The sequence below is a fragment of the Ischnura elegans genome, assembly GCF_921293095.1.
Source record: "Ischnura elegans chromosome 13 unlocalized genomic scaffold, ioIscEleg1.1 SUPER_13_unloc_4, whole genome shotgun sequence".
NCBI lineage: Eukaryota > Metazoa > Arthropoda > Insecta > Odonata > Coenagrionidae > Ischnura > Ischnura elegans.
The window spans coordinates 1,136,216-1,157,745 of NW_025791660.1; the positions used below are offsets into that span (position 1 = coordinate 1,136,216).

The following is a 21,530-nucleotide window of genomic DNA, read 5'->3' on the forward strand; positions in this document are numbered from 1 at the left end:
GAATTCGTGGAAAAATATTTTAAAAATTGAGTTGATACTCTTAAATTTATAATTTTCTCCAAATCTTGTAATGATTTTGTTTGAGAAAAATTACGTATTTCTCAAATAAATATTTTATTGATGACTGTAGGCATATTTTGTGTGTGTCATTAATAGATATTAGAAAAGTTCCGTTTTTTTAATGTTTTAGGTTAACCCTGACTTCCACAACAAGATAATGGTAGAAATAAGGTAGATGAACTTCCACAATAAGGTGTGAATCTGGTTAGGAAATTATTGAGCCAAAGCATATTTATATTATTGAAGAAACAAACTTTTCAAACTATTCCTGTCTGGACAAAAATGACATATTTGTTAATTATGGCCTATAGTTGACGACTTGAATTATAAATTTTTAATGTTCGGAATACTTGCGCATTATTTGTCAATTGATGAGCAAATGATACCTCACTTCACCGCAGTGCAAAATTGTTCTTTAAAAACAAGTCGTTTAGATTTGGCTATAAATTTCGGTGATTATGTTCTTCAGACGACATTAGGATTCAGATGGTCAACGACTTTGATCGAAAGTTAGGCAAGGAAATAAGTGTTATTCTGGAATTTCTCGAGGTTTTCCCCGAACCTTAGCATGTTTCGAATAATCGCATGTTTTCAAATAACTTCTTTATATCGTGCATACTATTTATTGTTTTGAAAGAAAAAGAATTTTTAACACTGACACCATACGTGAAAAAGATGGGGGGAGTGCCTGATATAATTTAGAGAAAACATCGGTATAAAACCGAGAGGAACGTGAAAACAAGCATTTAATGAAGTTGTAGGTCAGTATTATTTCATGGAGTGATAACTCGGTTGTCACTGTAGACAACAATTCATGTTCTGTGCTTCCATTGGGCACAGGGAAACACTTCAGCAGACAAAAATACTACTCCACTGCCTCGAGTTATTGGGGAGTGTAGTAAAAACATAAAAAATCTGTACATACGTGATAATGCAAATTCAAATTACCGCATTAGAATTCGGGGGGAAAGGAGGTCCTAGTTAATTAACCATGATTGGAAGGAAATGCAATGTAGTTACAATAACAGCGGGTTGAGCTGGATAATTACCATTTTTACTCTTTAAATGGATTCTTATCATATGCATAGCAAAATTTAAAAAATTTTATAATACCTTTGATAAGCAATTAGATTTAAAAAATTTCAAGGATAAGGTGGGCTACGGAGCACAGCACTAAAAAGCATCATGGCAAATAGGAGGTGATCATCAGGAGGTCCTCCTGCACTTTGTTACAAAAATTGTCATCATTGAATCTGATACACCATATGGGATACTGATTTCAAACCAAAATAAATCACTGAAACTTTGAGCCATACAAAATTTATTTTACCTGTATGAAGCATGATGTGCAATATTGGTTAAAGCTCCACAACAGTTTGCAGCAAAATTAAAAAAATTCTAGATTAATCACATAACATTCAATGAAATGCTATTTCTCCAAATGTACCTTGTACGGAACTGTACAGAATATAGTGTGATACCACATATGTAATTTAATTATACAAACAATATGCATAAATTTACAACTACATGATAATTGATTTGACTATTGAAAAAATAAATACATAACTTCCACATAGTATCATGACTTTTTTAAAAACAAAAATAAATGTGAAGAGAAATAACGTAAAATAAAAGAGAACAGTCAATACCTTAAGTGAGGATATCTTGCCATTCATCTTCAAAGATAAGCCAACAGATACAAAAGCGAATTATTCAGAGATGCATAGTTTTTTTCATTGAGATGCATGCATCCTATATTATCAATTACAAGTGATAATCATAAAGCAATATACATGTAAAATATTTACCATCAGACATGATTATTAAATATTTTTTTTAATTCACATGTAATGACACTACTGCAGATTAGCAAATGAAATAATTATATTATATTTATATCTAATGGAACATATTTACAAAATCTGGATGGTTAATCTTGTCTTACCAACTGTAGTGGTTTAGCACAGGTAAAATTCAGGAATACCTTAGAAAAATCAATTATTGTAAATAGATTTTTCTTGAAAAAAACTACACATCATATGAACCACATTTCTGTTACCCCCAGGTAGCAGAGAGAGGATAGATATTGTTTAACAAATAATATAATTACAGAAACGAATGAGTAATAAATACTAATGCCGAAAATAGAGATAAAATAAATTGTGAAACATAAAAAGTAATAAAAAAACCCAAACCCATTTATCAAATGGAAGATTGGACAAATAAAGAGCCTTTTAAAAAAATATGCCCTAGATATACAATGAAACCCAAAGAAGGAGGCCTCACAAAGGCATGAAATAGGAATAGCTATATTTTTTATAAAGATAACTGGTTACAGGTATAACCATTATATTCCCTTAAATCCTTGAAAACCAAGCAGCAATCCTGAGGATTAGGAGACATTTACTTGTGCTTATTAATAAGTAAATGCCTATTTCCAGTCAACTGAATACTATACAAAGGACTGTTGGACATATAAATGTGCATGAATGATTGCAATGATCTTCTCTAACGTCAGTGAAAATTTGAAAAAAAACAACTAGAATAAAAATGGACTCAGGTCACAAAAATGTAGGAAAATGAATTTAAGAACCTAATTACTTAATTACGACATTTTTTAAATGCCTTCCAACTACTTAAAATAAAAAAATCCCATTTTAACCATTGTATGTCAAGTATGACAAGATTGTAAATTTATTTTCTACATCACATTTAAATTATACTATAAAATAATGTAAAATTATCTTTGAAATTAACAATCTTTGACGAATATAGTGTTACGCCTACTACACAATGTTATGCAAATAGCATTGTAATTGTAAACTACAGGGAAATGTCTCTCAAGTGAATGGGTCAAACAAGGCAAGAGCCATGAACCAAAACAAACTAATGTCCACCAAAGGGGTACACAAACATGAGTACATCCGGCAAAATGTAGTTCTAACAAATAGGAAAGAGCAGCAATGTTACAAATAGATTTCTTGGCACGATGGCTTTCAGCTAAATTGTAGGATTACATTGGTAAGCCAAAATGGTACATTCCTTCCATTTACTAATAGCGCAAACGAGATTCAAAGTTATATAGGTATTATCAAAAATACAAATATCCCAACGGCATGACTAGGAAAAGACTGACTAAATTATGTGTCCACAAGATTAAAACAACATGCATTTCAAAATGTGATTACCTACCGAATGTAAAAGTGCCATGTAGCAAACATGAAATCAACATGAATGTCTGAGTATAATCATAAAATAGGTCTAACAATTGCACTAAATACATAAGTAATTCAATTAACCCAATAAAATCTGTGAGGCTCAAAGAAAATAAATGAATATGAACAAAATCTCATCTTCAGGACTGGCTCCATCACAATCTCCAAAGTATATCAGGCCAAATTCATCTCTGAAACAAAAAATATAAATTAATTGAATGAAAAGTAGTGCAATCACAAGGAAAATGTAATATCAAAATTACTTCAATGTTCATTGTGAGATAAAATATTACCTCCTGTTACAAGAATGTAATGGCAGTATTTATAACCAATAATTATCAAATATCTTCCAACAAACTCATTTTCTACAAGAATCATTTATTTTATAAGTAAAAATATTGGAACACTTTCACTATTGTTTGGAATTCACATATGAATCACTGGATTGATATATCATGGATTTGAATATAGGCACTCTTCAATTCCCTTATATTATTTTATTTTACACTTTGATATTTATCCATTACATTAGTTTGTTAGTTTTGAAGTCACTTTCTTAAACTTATGACATATAAAATCTTCAATACATGTTATCTTTTAATAAGAATTCTGCATCTCAGAATATCGAGAAGTAGAATGTTTGACTAAAATAAATTGCATTTAAATATTTTACTATTAAAAAACCCCACTCTCATAAAATCAAACTACTCATAGAACACATGAGAGGATCAACTAAGGATTACGCATCCAATGTACCAGAAGTTTCATTTCACCTTTACATGCCAAACCAATGAGTTGCCCACTTTTGGGAAATCTTGGAAAATTAACTTACGAACTAATCTTTCAATATTCAAAACTTTGTTTATATTTACATTTATTAATTACCGATTAACCTGCTAATACAGCTTCATATAATGATTTGAATGTTTTAATTAAGACCATAAATGATAAAAGCGTGAGAAATAGACATAAGACCCACCTTTGCACTGGCTAGAAGTGTTCCCATCACATTGTTAGAATATAAAGAGAAGAGGAGAGGGGCTTGTTGTTGCAGAATAGCTCTTCCTTCTGTGGATCCATGATTAACGATATTATAAGGGACAGCTGCAGCCATCCAACATACCTTTGCCTTCAGTGTCTTTCTAAACAATGCATTTCTGATACCCCATTCTATTTCCTCTCCCCTCTTCATTTTCTCCTTCAACTCCTCTACAGCCGTCATCCACTGACGCTCTCGTTCAACATCTCCCCTGCTATATGGCCTCCCCTCATTATCAAAAACTAATTTCAAGGATAATTGTGAGAGGGCCCGAACTATATAAGAACAATCCTCACTCTCACCAGAACAATTCTTTGCACCCAAATAGACAGTTTCACTCTCAAAATCACAAAATGAACACCATTCACTCCCAATAAACTGATTCCCATCCAAATCTACAACCTTCTCCTTCATCCTTCCAATGTCATTAGAATCTCTGTCCAACATCACCTTCACCCGATCATTCCCACCCAAATATTTAATTATGCAAGCAGTGATTTCATCTTCATCATACAGTCTCTCATACAATCTACGCATATCACTAACTCCACTTCCATACACTATCCTAGTCTTTCGCATCATGGCGTCTATGCACTCCTGCCTTGATCTGGCCGGATCGCATGTAGGTTGACTTAAAGATGCCTCCCCAATAAGACCACACTTGATACACGTCACATCCTCAGCTGTTGACGTCACGGATTCTTCTAGACAACCCAACAGTGCATCGCGTCCACACACTTGCGCTTTCAGTTCCTCCAGCGATGAGCTCAGCTGTCGCACAAGAGATTTCATCTCTCGCCTCAATGAGTCCACAGAGGACTTGAGAGACGCAATATCATATTCTGGGCTAGCCACGGGTGTCACATGATCAGTGCTCCTACTCGAAGATGCTTTCAGACGACGCAAAATAACTTGGTCCCTCCTGTGAACCAACATAACCAAATTCAGAACTTTTGAGCGTTGTACATCATCAGGGAACTGCCGCACCATCTCCTCAGCCGAAGACAATGCATTCTGTTGACTGTCATTTGTAATGTCTGTGTCGGCCCCTCTTGCTAATAACTCCTCCACCCAGTCAGTTTTTCCAAGTCCCACACCAACATGCAAAAGTGTTTTTTGCCGCATGTACCGAACATCAACATCTTCCAACATGTTCAACAGCTCTTTATGCTGAAGCAATGGACCAGTAAACAATCCATTTAAAAGCCTCTCCTCAACAAATTGCTCAGCGCAGCTAGCAGAAATGTTCCTTGCCATTATTTCGAAAGAATGAAATAATTACTTTAAAAATGTTGGATTCAGAATACAGGGAGTTTCCAATGGGAATCAGGCGTGGTGGCGTTGGTCAGCGAGGAGTAACACGATCTCAATGTTGCTATGAAAGGATGAAATGTTGACTGCAAAGAAAAAGAATGAATTTCAAATTATTACCTTAAAAGTTGTCAATAGCAGAGTGGGAACATAAAAACTAAAGCATAAGCGTGACTTGAGAAAAAATATCTGGCTTACTATGCAACCCAGAATAAATAGGAAAATGATCTGGAATGGCATTTTTTTAAACTTCAATCACTCACAACCATTGTTTTTATGAGGAAAGAACAATTCAGCTGGAGACAGAAATAGATACAGCTACACTGAAAATGTCGGGACAGTTTTCTACCAAGCAGGAATACTGATCGTTTATTACCAAACCTATAATAAAGAGGGAAGTGGGGTTAGAATGAAAATATAGATGAAATGCTCGAAAATCTATTAGGTGACATGATTATATGGGAAAATAGGCTGCTGAAAAAACAGAAAAAAGAAATAAGAACAATAGATGAAAATCAACAGATGCAGGTGCTACATGGTGGAAGTTCGAAATATTTAAATTAGAGAAGGTATCACTTTCCACAGAATTTAATGTACAATTCTTGTACCAGATGATGACTGTGAGCTGAAACGCATCATACGCATTGAAATGTTGTGGAAAAGTGCTGCCCTCTTGTATTCAAATAAAAAAATGTTTCTGAGTAACAACTTAATAGCAGATACCGGCATGGATAGAAATACATCATATAATTATCAATATTTGCTCCGTTTCTTTCTGGAGGGCAATTCAAGTAAAATAATTTGTCCATTTAATGAAACGCTGTCTTATTCCCCTTTGTGCCATAAATTGAAAGCATGCTTACGCCAGATTTTCCTCCTCCTTTCCTCCTCTTCTCTTAGAAATGCAAATTACCTTAGCTCTCAATTGCCTTCCCCATATACACCATCACTTAAATTATGCTACTTATCTTAATCATTGGACTACCAAATTTTTAATCCACCACTTCGTCTTCAGTTCCTTCGTCTCCAGTTCATCGGAGGTTGAGAAAAAACAGCACTTCTACATTATTGAATTTCATAAGCTGTGAAATTTCCACTTTTCACACTACTATATCTTACAAAATTGTACTTTTCATGAACTTTTATAAGGATTTTAAGAAGCGGAATGGCGTCAAAATCCATTTCCACGCAAGGGATTTCCCAGGTATTCCAAGGCAGGGCTCCCCGGTTAAGATGGGCCCTATCTTGAGCCCCAGCCGAGGGCCCCAATCACCCCGCACCACACCCCTGCTAATCTTCCTTGTATACTCCTCCCGTCCACTTCTTATCTCCCCCTGATATCCTATTAACCTCTATTGGATATTTCTCATCGCCATTGACTTAGTGTACATAAATTGAAACAAAATTGGCTCAAATGGACAACATCGTTCAATACTTCACTTATCTTATTTTTATGGCATTAATTGTGATTTAAATTCTCCACGATAATGGCCCTACTCACCTACACGATCTCGTCCAATTTCTTCAGCAAAAAATAAGTCTACACATATATTAGAGGTGGCCTCATATTATGTTGGAGCATAACTTTTCTATCTTTCACTTAGCACACGTTGAATATTTTTACATGAAATAAGAATAAGAATAAACTATTCTGTCATCAATTAAGGGGTAAAATTTGTTGGCTGAACAACGCTCAGATGACTAGAGTACAGATGGGGATATTGGGGAGGGGTACAGGTTCACGTGCCCCCTGATTCTTTGAAAACAAAAAGACAAGTTTTTTAACCTGGTTATCATTGCGTTTGTTTTGGATTGAGTATCAATCATAAAATATCATATTAACAATAAAGAGAATATTTTGGTACATTAATTGTCGTATGTTGTTCATAATCCCAATTGCAAGAAGACACTGGCATTCACAGGTAGGATATTAATTTAACTGTGATTTAAATGAATGTAAAGCGAGCTCTATCTCCCCCAAAATACACTCAAATGCCTCTGGAAGCGTCCTTTAAACACAGAAGGCAACATAACTATTAAAAGGGCATGTAGCACTAGCAACGATTATAAGAACATATTTAGGCACATCAGATCATGCCATAAACATGAAGGAAAAATACGATATATGAAATAAAGACAACAGATAAAAGTTTTATAATAGTCGCTAGTCATATTAAGTGAATATATTACAAGTTTATAACTGTAGATCACCCACATTTCTCCTTAGTAAGGTAATGAGTTTATAAAGGAAGAGGTATGTGGGGTTAGGCGAGAGAAATGAGCCCCAAGTTCCTTGTTTTACTTTGTGGAACCACAAACTTCCAAATAAAGTTTATTCTAATTATATTCGACAACAACCATTAATATACAATGGCCTTGATTGCCTCTTGTCACAATTGAAACAATCTCCTTCATCTCGTAATCCAGCTAGCCTGCCTTAGTTCATTCCGCCGTTTTGACTTTAATCTTGACCGCTTCGGAAAGACATTCTCGTGCCGAACATATCGCCTGTCGACCGCAGCTCCGGAGCACTTTCCTCGAGATCGCAATGTAGCGAATGTAGTGTTATTTGGACCTCACCCCATGGTAACGGTGATTTCTAAATAGTCTTATCCTCTTTCAGAATTGTACTATCACCTCACCTTGAAGAGTAGCTCACTGAAGATCGTATCTTTAACTTTCAAACTCAGCATATTGTTTTCAGGGTATTTGGGATTGTGCTAATTGCATCCCACCTAGCACATTATAAACCACTGAGATAAGGTGAAAGGAATAAATACGGAAGGCGCTTATCAAGTAAGCTTGTTATGGGTTACTTACGGCCAGGCTGACAAACATCCAGAGTAATGACAACTTGGATGCCAAACTTTCAGCACTTCCGTAGATTATTCTATCGATTTAGAGTATTCATTAAGGGATTTACGAATAAGAATATTATTTCCATTCTTGGCACTTCTATAATATGAGTAGAAATAACATTAAATGTCCATAATTTGAAAATCATTCACGTTTATGCACTGATGGCGAAACAGCAGACAAAAGAAAGGACAGACGGAAGAAAAACACAATTTCACACGAATAGTGACATTGCATTGCATAATAGTGCATTATTTTCTTTTCGCCGCAAGAAAAATGTACTTTTATTATGCTTATTATCTTCACCAGCCAGTCCCTTGCAGTTATTAATTTTTTCTATCTACGGGAAAATCTGTTACCAGTAGTTAAGCTCTCATAAAGACTCATTGACAGAATTTCTTACCTATTCTTCTCTAAAATCTTACCCTTGCCTCTTATGAGCTCCTTAGCTTATGATAAGCTGTTTGTCAATTTTTCCGTAAGAGAATCACTAGAAACAGATAACTCCTTTACTTTGTGCTACCTGGGATATAATGAAAAAAAAAACGTTGGATGTCACACTTGCAAGACTTCGCAATATTCAGCCAGACTTTGGAATACACGCAAGTCCATTTTCGAGATTTAATTATTTCAGTTCGTACTGTTTCGTTTTGGTTGTTAGGAAAATATTGCATTGTCTGCATCTCTAAAGAAATTATATAGTAAAATGGGGACTAATGCCTTTTCAGGACGTGCTTTTCCTTTTTTCACTTTTCTTGCCTATTTTCTCTGGAAATATTATTAGAATATTTAAATGAGTTGTATGTATCAATAATAATCTTGAACATTGTCCTCATTTTTACAGAAACAGATGGCCTTTCTAAAACATGTATTTAATCACCCTTTGTTTGAAAAATGAAAGTTTAGATAATCTCGATGGTAAGATGAGAGTATCTCATAGATTTTAACGTCATTTTAAACAAAAGCAGTAAATAATCAGCTCATAAGAACTGACTCATGCCGGCCTCTGATTAAGGTAATTAAAAAGCCATTTTGTACATATTATTTTGCGATAGGACTACGTCCCATGGAAAAGGAAGTGGTGGATTTCATTTGAAATAGATTTTCGTAGTAGTGTTTTTCAGCTATGGAATTAGTACACGGTAAACTGTGGCAAAAAACGTTTTTTGGATATAACAAGAGAAATATTTACTATCCATTCTTATCATACATTATATTCAAACTAAGTTGGTCGATTGTATTAGATAAAATGTTGCACTTGAATGGCATGCTTATTTAAAGTAAGGCAATCATGCAGTAATGGATAATTCATAAAAAAAAGCTTCGATTAGATGCTTTTGCAAATACTTACCCAATAGGTTAGGCAATCTGGTTGAAATAGATATTCGCTCCTTCCTCGGCTCCACTATTTCCAGTACAGAGAAGGCAATCCTGAAACATAAAATAAATTACTTCTATTACTGAAATGGGAAAACTATTATACTCGTATGAAGCAAATCTTTCTTTAATGCCTTTTTTAACTTGCAGAAATTACAATCCAATATGATGGACAACTACTTTTCAGATAACAGGTGTTGAAGAAAATATGGCAGATCAATTCGCAAGATACAACTCGCACAAGTTCTGCTCATCCCATGACTTAGGAAATGGCCTTTACACGCACAGAGAATGGGCTTATCTAATCTTTAGGGACTCATAAAAAATGGAGGAGTAGGTATTGCCAATTTACTACATTGTTAGTCATCGCTTGGGCAAAAATTATTGCCATTTTCTCGACTGAACATAATGGATAAGAAGGATAAATATCTATTTAACATTTTTTCTCGGGTTGGTTGCGATTCTTTGCAAGATTACTGAGATATGGGATCACCAGATGAAGATGAAGGCAATGGACTTTGAGCTGAACACAGGCTAGCCTCTACCCCATGGGTAATCCATATAAGAAAGCTGACAAGCGTTGTGCTCACAATCAAATAATGACGCGAACTATTGGCCCAATAACTTCAAACGCTTCTTCAGGAGAGCAACGATTTAAATCCAAACATCAGCATGTTCTATTAAAAAACCGAATTTAATTGTGATAACCTATAAACAGTACCAACCAAAGAAATTGTTGGTAGGTACCTATATGTGGGTATAGTTATTTATAACATAATGACAAGATAATCCGTGCTGTGGTTGAGAGAAGAAGGTCGCTTTAGCCGTTTTCGGATGTTGGCGAGACGAACGAAGATCAAATGATTTTTCTATACATAGTTTGATATACGAAGATGATTTGAAGTTTATTGTGTCCTCTAGTATATAATAAAAAAGTTTATTTTTAATTATCTCATGTCCTTGGTTGCACACCAAGAAAGCTACAGGAAGTGATTGAATACAACAATTATGTGAATGGCATCGATAATTGGGATCAAAATAGGTCTTCCTATCCCACTGAAAGGAAATCCATTACATGGTACAAAATTTTGGGAATCCACGTACTAATCTTACTGTTGCTGAACCGTTACTTTTTATTCTCAGAATATTTTTTGAAAATTCCTTCTATCAACTTTTGAATTCAAATTTTAGAATCACTTTTAACAATATCTAAAACTCCAGCTCCCTTGAAGAGACAACCATCATCCCAGCACACCTCATTCAAAACCAACGGCTTATCAAGGCATTTCCCCGACTAAAAGACAAAGACAGAAAAGACTAAAACAAGAGAGAAGCACTTCAAGAAGAATGTCTGCTAGGACACTTCATATAATTGCCCCACCTGCCTGGCTGAGCCATGATTATGTCTTGAGTGTTTTCTGGAGTATCACAAGAATTGGTTATGGAGAAAATTATTTACACAGCTGGATAAAATTGTTTTATAAAATTTTTATCTTCTTAATTTTATGTGTAAATTTGTGTATTTTCAAAATGATATTATTTGATGCAATATAAATAGTAAATAGAAAAATCTTTCTTTTGGTTGACAATTTCTGATTTGTCTGACGATGTTTCATCAATATAATTCTTCTTTTATATAAATTTTCCTTTTTATTAATTAACCTATGCATGCCATCACAAAATTTTCCCAGAGCTTATCAAATTGCTCAGTCGCATTATCCATGATAGGGAACACCACTTTTGCCAGAAATATTGGTAATATTTATTATATTTTCTTCAGCGCAATTAAAAATTTAAAATTGTTTTCATATGTAAAATTTCCAGATTGAAAAATTAACATTAGCTGGATTACTATCTTCATTAGTTTTCAAGAAAATGATTAGGTCTAAACGGGTTTTTGCTGCAGTACTGACAAAAAGCAAAGAAATATCAGAATCATATACATGTATTGCGGCAAGGTATCATAAGATTGACAGGATACTTGGAAAATTTTAATTTAAATTTTTTAATAAATGGTGGGTTACTTTTGGGAAAAATAGTAAATACATGTACCAAGAATCACAACTCATAAGATCACGTTGCTACAATAATAATAAAAAATAAAACTTTTTGCCAAAATGTCAGCCACTGAGCATTTTCTTTAAAAAATGGTGAGCACAGAATGTGTTCAGTAATTCCATGGTAAAAAAGGACACACATGATGGAGAGAAAGCCTTTTTGGGGGATGAATCTCCCACTTATCTTTGATAAGGAAAAATTAGTAAAAATATTTTCTATCAATATTAGTAAGACTGCCTGTCCAATATTTTCTCTCATCAAAATAACAGAAGGCTTTTATAAAATGTTACCATGAATACTTAAATTAAGAAATTGAAATAACAGCACACTCCAAATAATACGGCTACGGTATTTCCGTGCACAAATTTCACTCTCGCTCAGTGGTTCTCAGCAATCTTTATGAAAATTTAAATCGGATGCAAAACCACCAGAATCACTGCATTTGAATGGTAGGACACACCAGGATTATTATCACCACGAGAAAATATAAACTAAAATCTATAGAATAAAACGCAAGTGACCACATACTAGCTGCATTTACGAGAGCACTGTGTTCCCGTTTTTGAATCCTCACAGTGTGCAATTGCGCTACGTGTTCACTGATGCACGTCCTACAGCAGTTGTAACCCGGGCAACATGCGACTATGAGGCGTGGTGCCTTGAAAATTTTGATTTCTGATGTCGCGCAGTGGTTTTGAAGTTTTCATGCAAACCAGTTTTCTGTACATGTGATCTCGTGGATATTTGGAATTCAAAACCAGATCTTAAATGGAGCAGTAATAGTACGAGTAAAACCTTGTTCTTGCCTAAAGATTGTGTACTCTCGAAGAAAGCTCTGAGACCGGAGAGAACTCTTAAATGACAGCATAAATAATGATATATTGTTTTTTTACATAAATTATGACACATTTCAAGCCATTTTTCTTGCTTAGTTTTATGTTTTTAACTGCTGAGGTATTCATATATTTATATTTGATATCACGCATCAATTATATGGGTCAATTCTATGGCATAAACAGCTCTTTGAAACAGAATAAAAACTGATGTCGAAAACACCCTATAATATTCAACATTTTGCCATGTTTAAAAATATAGACATAAATATTAAATTGAAATGGGTAATTAATTGGAAAAAATTGAACATATTTCGTTCATTCCTTTCCTCGATGCATTTCGCATGAGTGGCGTGTGGTCTCACACACCATTAATTGAATTCAGTTGGATATTAACCGAAATAAAAAATAAAAGCATTAGTTTTCGAGACTTTGATATCTGTAGCATAAAAAATATGAAGATAACAGGAATTATTGGCATAAAAAGTCATTTTGAAAGCATTCATAATTTTAAAAACGCAGTGGTCTCTCAGACCGCATGACAAATGGTATGTTTCAAAACTCCATTTACAACAAAAGCAAAAAATAATCAGCTCATTATAGCTGACAAATGTTGGCCTCTGACACTGCCTCAAGTGACCAAAAGCTATTTCGTACACACAAACGTTGCGATATTACTATTTCTTGATGAATAGAAAAATGGAGATTTTGTTTTAATTAGTTTCGGAAAAGCTTTCAGAAAGTGTGTAAACTTGGAAATAAGAACGAAGTATACCATGGCAAAATTTTTTTATAGATGTAACACAAGAAATATTTGCTATCCATTCTTACAATAAATTACATTCAAACTCAGTTTGTTTAGTTCATTAGATAAAATCTGGTTCTTGGTAGGCTTGCATCTTTCAAGCAAGGAAGTCACACAATACTGAATAATTCGTGGAAAAGCATAGATTAAATGCATTCCCAACTTCCTACTTACCAAATAGGTTACACAATGTGGTTAGAATGGGTAATCACTCCTTCCTTCACTTTCCAATTCCCAGTACAGAAGAGGCAATCCTGGAGCATAAAATAAATTACTTTTGTTAGTGCCACAAATATTTTTTTTAATTACTTCAGTAGACTGCAGTGGAGGCCTTTGCAGGAGGGGAGGAAGACAACCACTGAAGACCCTGCAGTAGGTAGACCAACTGGAGACTACAGGTAGTCACTTGGTGTCGGGAGTTTTGGGAGCCAGACTTTGCTGTTTTGCCTTCTTCAACGTTGGCGAGAGCCTGAGTATCTAAGATAGTTCTACCTCCAAATTCTTCATGTATTTCACACATCCTGTCCTTCTGCCCATCCTCCTCCGAAACTCAGACAGGTTTACAAGCCACTGAGTAGCAAGTTGTCCGTCGCCACCTACTTTGGAGGATCAATTAACTTAAGTTAACTTATTCCTACCCTCAAGCTAGCACCCCTCCTCTTCCGAGAGTAGCGTAGATTTTACCCACACTGGCACCCACAATATCACCCAACACCACTTAGGACTCCTTGATAACATATTACATTGTATTCCAACTATTATTGTAAATTTTTATAAATGTTAAATTTTCTATGTAAATTTGTTTCTTTTTAAAAATGATAGTATTTGATGGATAGAAAATAGTAAATAGAAAAATCTTCTTCATATGGTTGACAATTTCTGATTTGTTAAACATTGGCTTTCTTGAGATGCTTACTCCCTCGAATGTGCAACATTTTCATGTTAAATAGTATTTTTTTATTAAAGTCAATAATATTGGTGTTAATTAAAGTATGTTGGTGGTGGTTCTCCGGTATTGCTTTGTAGAAAACATTTTCACACCTCCTACTGGGAGTGTTATCAAGAGAAATTTGATTCTCTTGAAAACGCTCCCAGTAGGAGGAGTGAAACGTTGAGTGAAAATGTTTTCTACATACCAATACCCGAGAACCACCACCAACATAGGTAAAAGAAGCTGTGAAAATCTTCAGATGAAAGTTAATTAAAGTAAATTTACAATTTGAGTAAATAATAACTGTCACCCATAGTGCTTTAAGCACTTATCTTGGTTGAAAAGAAATGACTCGTAAAAATTGATACATTTTTGGGATTTTCAAACAATTACAAAATTTAAAATACACTTCATTATCAACTTTATATATATATATATGACATGCAATTTAGAGAAAAATAAGAAACCAATGCAAAAAAAGACGTTTTTAACATTCTAGTATCATCATTAATATCACCACATTAAAGACATAAAATTAATGTTTCCTCTTAACACATTCAGCCCGAAGGTAAAAATTTTAATTTTGCTCAGATCTGAAAATTTTGCCAAGCGAAGCCATCATGACACTCAGTGTCAAAGTGGTTGCATAATGACCATTTTAAATATTTCTTGGACATCTATAACTTGATAAAAAAAATTGAAAATTAAAATTAACCAATTTAGAAAAAAAAAGTTGTACTGCACACACAATTTCTTAAACCAAATCCCAGGTGTTGATGCTGGTTTTTACAGGGGCCTCCATGAATTTTAGACCATTGGCCCCAAGGTAAATTTTTAATTTAAAGTACGTGGATTGGAATGAATCATGACAGGCTTCACCTACATTATACCTCAATAGTCACCTTAACGCATGAAGACACTAATTTAGTTGTGCAAAAAGATTTAAAAAAATACAAGGCTACTTCTGCAATTGAAAGAATAGCATGTATAGGTATGTGTGACTCGGTCTGAAAATATTTCACTAGGAAAATTGTTTCAAGATAAAATCAATGATTGAAGCAATGGGCAATCAAAGGTATCTTTCATCAACGCTACAGTAGATTTTTAACACTTGTCTCATTGTCATACCTCATTCGATCACAAAATGCCAAAGTATAAGCAAACCTTAGTATAAATAGACGTAAGAAGAGCGATGTAATAGAACACACAACAGAAAATGGAGAGAGGAAACAGTAATGTAGCTGGTTTGAGAAAAGTGAATAATTCTTTTGAACAATGCTACGCTGGAAAAAATCATCATGTTATGATCTCCAAGATCAATCACCTGATATTCATTAGCAAATTTCAAGTTGATAACTAATGGCGGAAGTGGCATGTGTATATACACATGCTAGCAAGCGCACACCCAAAGATGAATGAAATAAGAAATGTAACTTTTCCTTTACTACGAGAAGAATAAAATCCAGTCCACTTATAGATGTGATATGAAGCTCTGAATGCAACAGCTATCTCCTTGGCAAATTCACCACTCTGCAAGTATGTTATCCCTTGGCATCGTGCCAGGTGCAAATTCGGTCGATGCGATTGCTTGAGGGGGCTCGGTCGGGACGAGGTAAGCAGGGGGAATGTGCTGTTCAAATGGAAGCTGGGAGCAGACTCATGAAACGACGCGAGTGGGCTCGCACATGTTTATTGAGTTACTCACAGGTAGTGTAGCAGCTGCCTACACTACCTGTGCCCAGGATCCTACTGTCTGTAAAAAAAGGCAAGACACCCAAGTTTGAGGAGTTCTATCGTCCAAATGCGGAAATCAATTTCAATAAAACAAAAAGCAAATGAGAGAGAATTTATTTCTACTTTGGCTCATTTACATCAACAAATTTCTTGCGCCATGGTATTTCTTGTATTTCATTTTTTTTCTAAAAAACTTCCCATTTTTGCTCGTAAAATCAAGTTGCCCCGCTTTACGTGCTAGGTATTCTCATAGTTTTTGTTCCAATAGCTAGAAATTTCGATATATGAAAGCCAGATCTATTATTAACGCTTTTTAGAAAACAAATTGTTTATACGACAAAAATTGTTTTAAACTACACAAATCTCTGTTAACTTCAAAACCAATGAGTCAATTGAAAATGAAGCTTGAAGACTGAGCTTCAAAATTTGCATGCATGAGGACTTCCGGAAAGTCTCGGGTGTTGTTGCCTACTAGGATTCATGGTTGGCAATAACATTCAAAATACATTCAGTGAAATGACTAAACCACTGAAAATTCTTGCGACGATTCCTATGACAACTAGTGAAGCATGCAGGATTTTTTCAACCCTTAAAGGTGTTTAAACATTCTTACATAGCCAGATGGATGAGGACCAGTTCACTGCTTTGGCGATGTTGTCAATTGAAAAGTATTCTAGGTTGGCATTGAAGGTTTCAATGACTTTCAGAGGGAATGAATTTCACCTACCGTCACTTTTAAAGGCATGGTTAGAATAATTGTTTTCATTTGCATGCTTATATTACTTCTGTTAATGCAGTTTTAAGGGCAGAATGTACCAGTGGTTTGTCATGCATGTGCTATGTATTATATCACGACAACATATGATGCTCATAGATAATAATTAGCATAATATAAATAAATCATCCTGTATCTCCGTTAATGCCCACCCACGATAAATTACCACCAGCCACCACTGACTAATGGAACAAATTTTAAACTTCATGCTGGCGTTGTTTTCAAACATTAAATTTTACAACTCACTGAAACTGATTTCTTTAGTTTGAAATAATATCTCACAAAATGTAATCACTTATTTTTTTCATATCACATTTGAGCCTACAAAAAGTTGCTATTCATTGAGGCATTTGAGAGGCTGGAAGAGAATTATACCATGAACAATTTATTATTTCCAAAAAAATAATATCACCAAATAAATCACACAGGTCTTTAGAATAGTCCAGTGCCATGAATTAGGCTTACTTTTCATTTCATTGAAAATTTTCTAATGAGATATTTAAGCAGTGTTATTGATTGGGATTATCTTCTTTTATATGTATCATGATCCGCTCTGATAATTAAAGATTATCCCTTCGGTGCTACAACATTTGCAAACCAGTGGGTAAATTCTTCAGGACAAGCATCGGGCTGTTGTAGAATACCATCATGGTGTCCAATGGAGATATAATATTAACCCATTCAAGCCCAGACATATCTATATACATGTAATACTATACAAATTCCTAAATACTCTCTTGTTTGTTGTTTATGCAATTTCTTTCTGTTGTATGAAAAAAGAAAGCCTTCAACTGGTTAACAAGGTAATGAGATAATTTGAGCCAATATTTGCAATTGTTACGTTCACTTACAGATGTCTGGTTACGAATTACTTAGAAATCGCCACGGTATGATCACCTGAAAATTAAACTTTCTTATTAATCAGATTTCTCTGAAACCAGTTTTTGTTTCATTTTAAAATAATGAGGAGCATTATCTATTAAAAGATATAAATTTTTCTTTCAATCTCACGACAAAACTAATCAGTAAAGTTTTGGCATATCTAAAGATACCTCTGGGTACAAGTGGCACTAAAAATTCAATTTTTAACTCATAGCTACAAGCATCCCCCGAGTTATGTAAGAGATGCGTTCCGGAAGACGAAATTTACGTAAGTTGAAAATTTTGCGTTACTGCTTCAAAGATTTCTATCGGTGCGGTGAATTCTTGATGGAGAAATTCGCATTAAATTTTTGGTTAAGTTTCATGCATTTCACTGTGATATTCATGAACTCTTCCGCATGTTCTTATGCTATTTGATACAGAATCAATAAACATTAATATACAGTCTGAGAGTTGCATCTTGAGCATTGCCAAACAGAATGCATAATATTATTCCCCAAACTGACCGATCGCGTGGATTCGGGAAAGTACAGTATCTCAAGGCTACAAGCTGCAAGCAATGTATTAGAGGGAAACCAGTAACATTTGGGTTTTAATAATGGAGCATTGACGAATAGGGTGGTGCGAAAAAAAAAAGTTACAAATTTCGTGTCGCTATAGCACAGAAAATTTGCGATACGATAGTACAAAAAAAAACAAAAACAGAATTATTAAAATCGGACGTAATCTTCTGATCACGCAAAGCACCTGATGCTCATTATTCTGTCACCGAAAAGAAAAAATGACGATGCAATGCCAGTGGCGATCGCAGAATTCTCACAATGGTGGAGTAGACCTAGGCCATCAATTATTGGCAAATTACCAGACAACGATGAGGAATACAAAATGGTAGTTCACCTATTTTAGATGGGACTTGAATGTATCGATTGTACAGGGATGGCTTGGGTATAGAAAACTGAGATAAGGGTCATACTGCAGTAAAATTTCAAAATCCTAATGTCTATTGTTCACGTAATAATACTTTATACCATAATACTATAATACCTAATGCTCAAAATTATATTATATTATGCATAAAAATTCAAGTATAAAAAACAACTTGAAGACTTAAGCAATGAATTATTTAGCGGAAACGTGCATGAATCAAATTACATGATAATGTACATTGTTGATCCCTCAAGTGCCAATATGTATCTTAAGATACATATAGGATTAAGCTATGCAAATGTTAGAGATTAAAAAAAACAAACAAAAAAATTTATTCCTTCATCAGATATGATGGCTAATCATAATTTAAGCAAGGAAAGTAAAATATTTGAAAAAAATCTTCTGGGCTTTAATGAATAACTAAGGTTTCTTGAGGTGTACCCCATAGATAAATATTGGGCCATATTCTTTTTGTCATTTATATTACTGACCAGTAAAGTACAGGGGGCTACACCATTCCTTTATGTAGACTGTACTAGCAAAACGAATGACTAATAAAATGTCACAATCGCTCAAACCGTGATCCAGTAGGTAGTGACAGGAATGAAAGTGGACCACGAATCTGTAGCGTCTGAAGCGGGAGCATGTACTGGACTACAATCTTACACAAGTTTATTACCACTCACGAGATGGTGATTATCCAATGAAAATAATAAAATATTTAGTGCTTAAAATGTGAATAATGTTAATCTTTAGATTTTCTAAGCCATTTAGTCAATGAATATGAATTTTTCAATAGTATGATTCACCTCAAGCGTTAGAAACACATTTTATATTCACACGGTTACAACCCTGTAAATAAATTTTACTCTAAAACTTTAAGATCAAATGGTGCTATTGAAGGCTATAAAAACATGCCTAAACCAAGGAAACACATACAAAACAATAATACACTCACAACAATAGTCGCAATTAAGACTTGCCCTTCAGACAACATGATAATAATTACCTACATGCTATACACGACAAACTGCCACCTTAACCAGTTTCCAAACAATTACTACGCATAGCTGGCACGATCGACCGAAAAAAAAATGCTTCAAGGCAAAATATTTCATCATCATCGTTTTTGTTAACTTGTCCATCAAAATGACGACACAAACTTTCAAGATAAGCACAACTGAGACACCAATTGGGTGACACCACTTATTTAAAACAGACAACGGCATAACATAAAATGGAATTAAGCAGTTTCATACACTGTTATTGCAGAAGACAGAATTATAAGAAATTGATCAAAATACTCACTTTGAGACTCAAGGAGGTTCTGGAATGAAAGTTTTCCGACCGGAATCCTGGAAAGGAAATTGGACATATGAAGATTAACAAATTGGCAGCTGAATACTTTTTCGCCATTCCATGAACAAATGCTACAGATGCAGATACGTAATTTTAAGGCGTAAAAAGCCATTGAAAGGGTTGAAATAAGGCCGTTATAACTTCAATACAACCAGGGCGAAATAATATTCATTCAATACATTAAAAGGTACAATTAGCAAGTAACGAAATAGAAATAATGACATAGCTATGGTCTATAATGGGCATCTTTTCATATCGAGGGCCAGAGGAAATAGCAAAAAAATAATATATGCAGAAACCTACTGACTACAGCCCTATCTCAGTGAATAAAATAGAAACATTTCCCGATTATCAGAGAATAGATTAAAAGACCAAAAGAAAAAAAATAGCCCAATCACAGCACATCCTACTATCTACCATCTCCACCTGGAATTTCATTGGTGACAACACATTTATCCCGGTACCAAATCAACATTTAACACATTACATTTACACAATAATACTGACACAACACCGGCAAATATCGATAGAAATGGTAGAAATTCGTTGACACATTGAGTACACGACAATACAGCAGCAACGGCATAAGTTTTAATATGCCTAAGGCGTTCACAGTACACTTTTATCGAATACTAATTTTCAACAGATCTTCACCATGTCATGGATTCAAAACTTATGTCGCATTCTTAACGATCTTACGGGCGGGAGAAAGCGCAGCGACTGCAATCGAATTGACACAATACACGCTACTTATTTTCATGTGGGAATGGCTCATAATTTAAAGTAAACTGCTACCCAATTTATTAGCAATAATATAAACCCTAATTTATCCGTTTTACTCTCAAGCACATCCTAAAAATCATAAGATTATAAATGATGGACAAAGGACAATCAAACGTGTGGTATAAAATCCAATTAGTAGAATACAACAAAGTTACATTGAAACAACGAATATCAACTCGCCAACACGTAGTATACGTGACCTAAATCCAGAATGTATTCGAGGGCCGCATTGCAATCATAATATAACCTGTAGTGAGGCAAGCTTTAACAACGTAGTCACATATAAATGAAACACTAACTGCAAACAATAGCAAATAAGTAGGTTATGTAACAGTAAACACGTTAGAAATGAGTAGTACCGAGTCTGACAACACAAGTCACTACGCCTCGTTACATGGCATTGATAATTAAAACTCACGAATGTGGGATCCAGATTACAAACACCTAGGACTAAGGGACGATAAATGAACTCAAAAGCGACATAGAATGCAGAGAATCCTAAAAACAACGTACCAGACCACTTTTACTTTCTCGTTACCGTTCTCTCAGCAGGAAACAAGCTATCATTGCACTCGTGGCAAA

General features: G+C 34.5%; 1 protein-coding gene across 2 annotated transcripts; it reads right to left on the bottom strand.

Annotated features, from left to right (window-relative positions):
• Positions 1-1,330: 1,330 nt before the first annotated feature.
• LOC124173028 lies at positions 1,331-21,530 on the bottom strand. Of its 2 annotated transcripts, XM_046552555.1 has the most exons (6): positions 21,462-21,530; positions 20,115-20,161; positions 13,732-13,811; positions 9,836-9,915; positions 4,258-5,714; positions 1,331-3,469 (listed from the first exon to the last, which is right to left on the bottom strand). In XM_046552555.1, the coding sequence occupies exons 5-6, from the start codon at positions 5,572-5,574 to the stop codon at positions 3,464-3,466; spliced, it is 1,323 nt and encodes a 440-aa protein (XP_046408511.1). In that variant the 5' UTR covers positions 5,575-5,714; positions 9,836-9,915; positions 13,732-13,811; positions 20,115-20,161; positions 21,462-21,530; the 3' UTR covers positions 1,331-3,463. The 2 variants fall into 2 exon arrangements, with proteins under 2 accessions (XP_046408511.1, XP_046408512.1); XM_046552556.1 differs by lacking the exon at positions 9,836-9,915.

Bases quoted from the DNA above. Each gene is read 5' to 3' on its own strand.
- LOC124173028 (XM_046552556.1), bottom strand. From the start codon at position 5,574: ATGGCAAGGAACATTTCTGCTAGCTGCGCTGAGCAATTTGTTGAGGAG.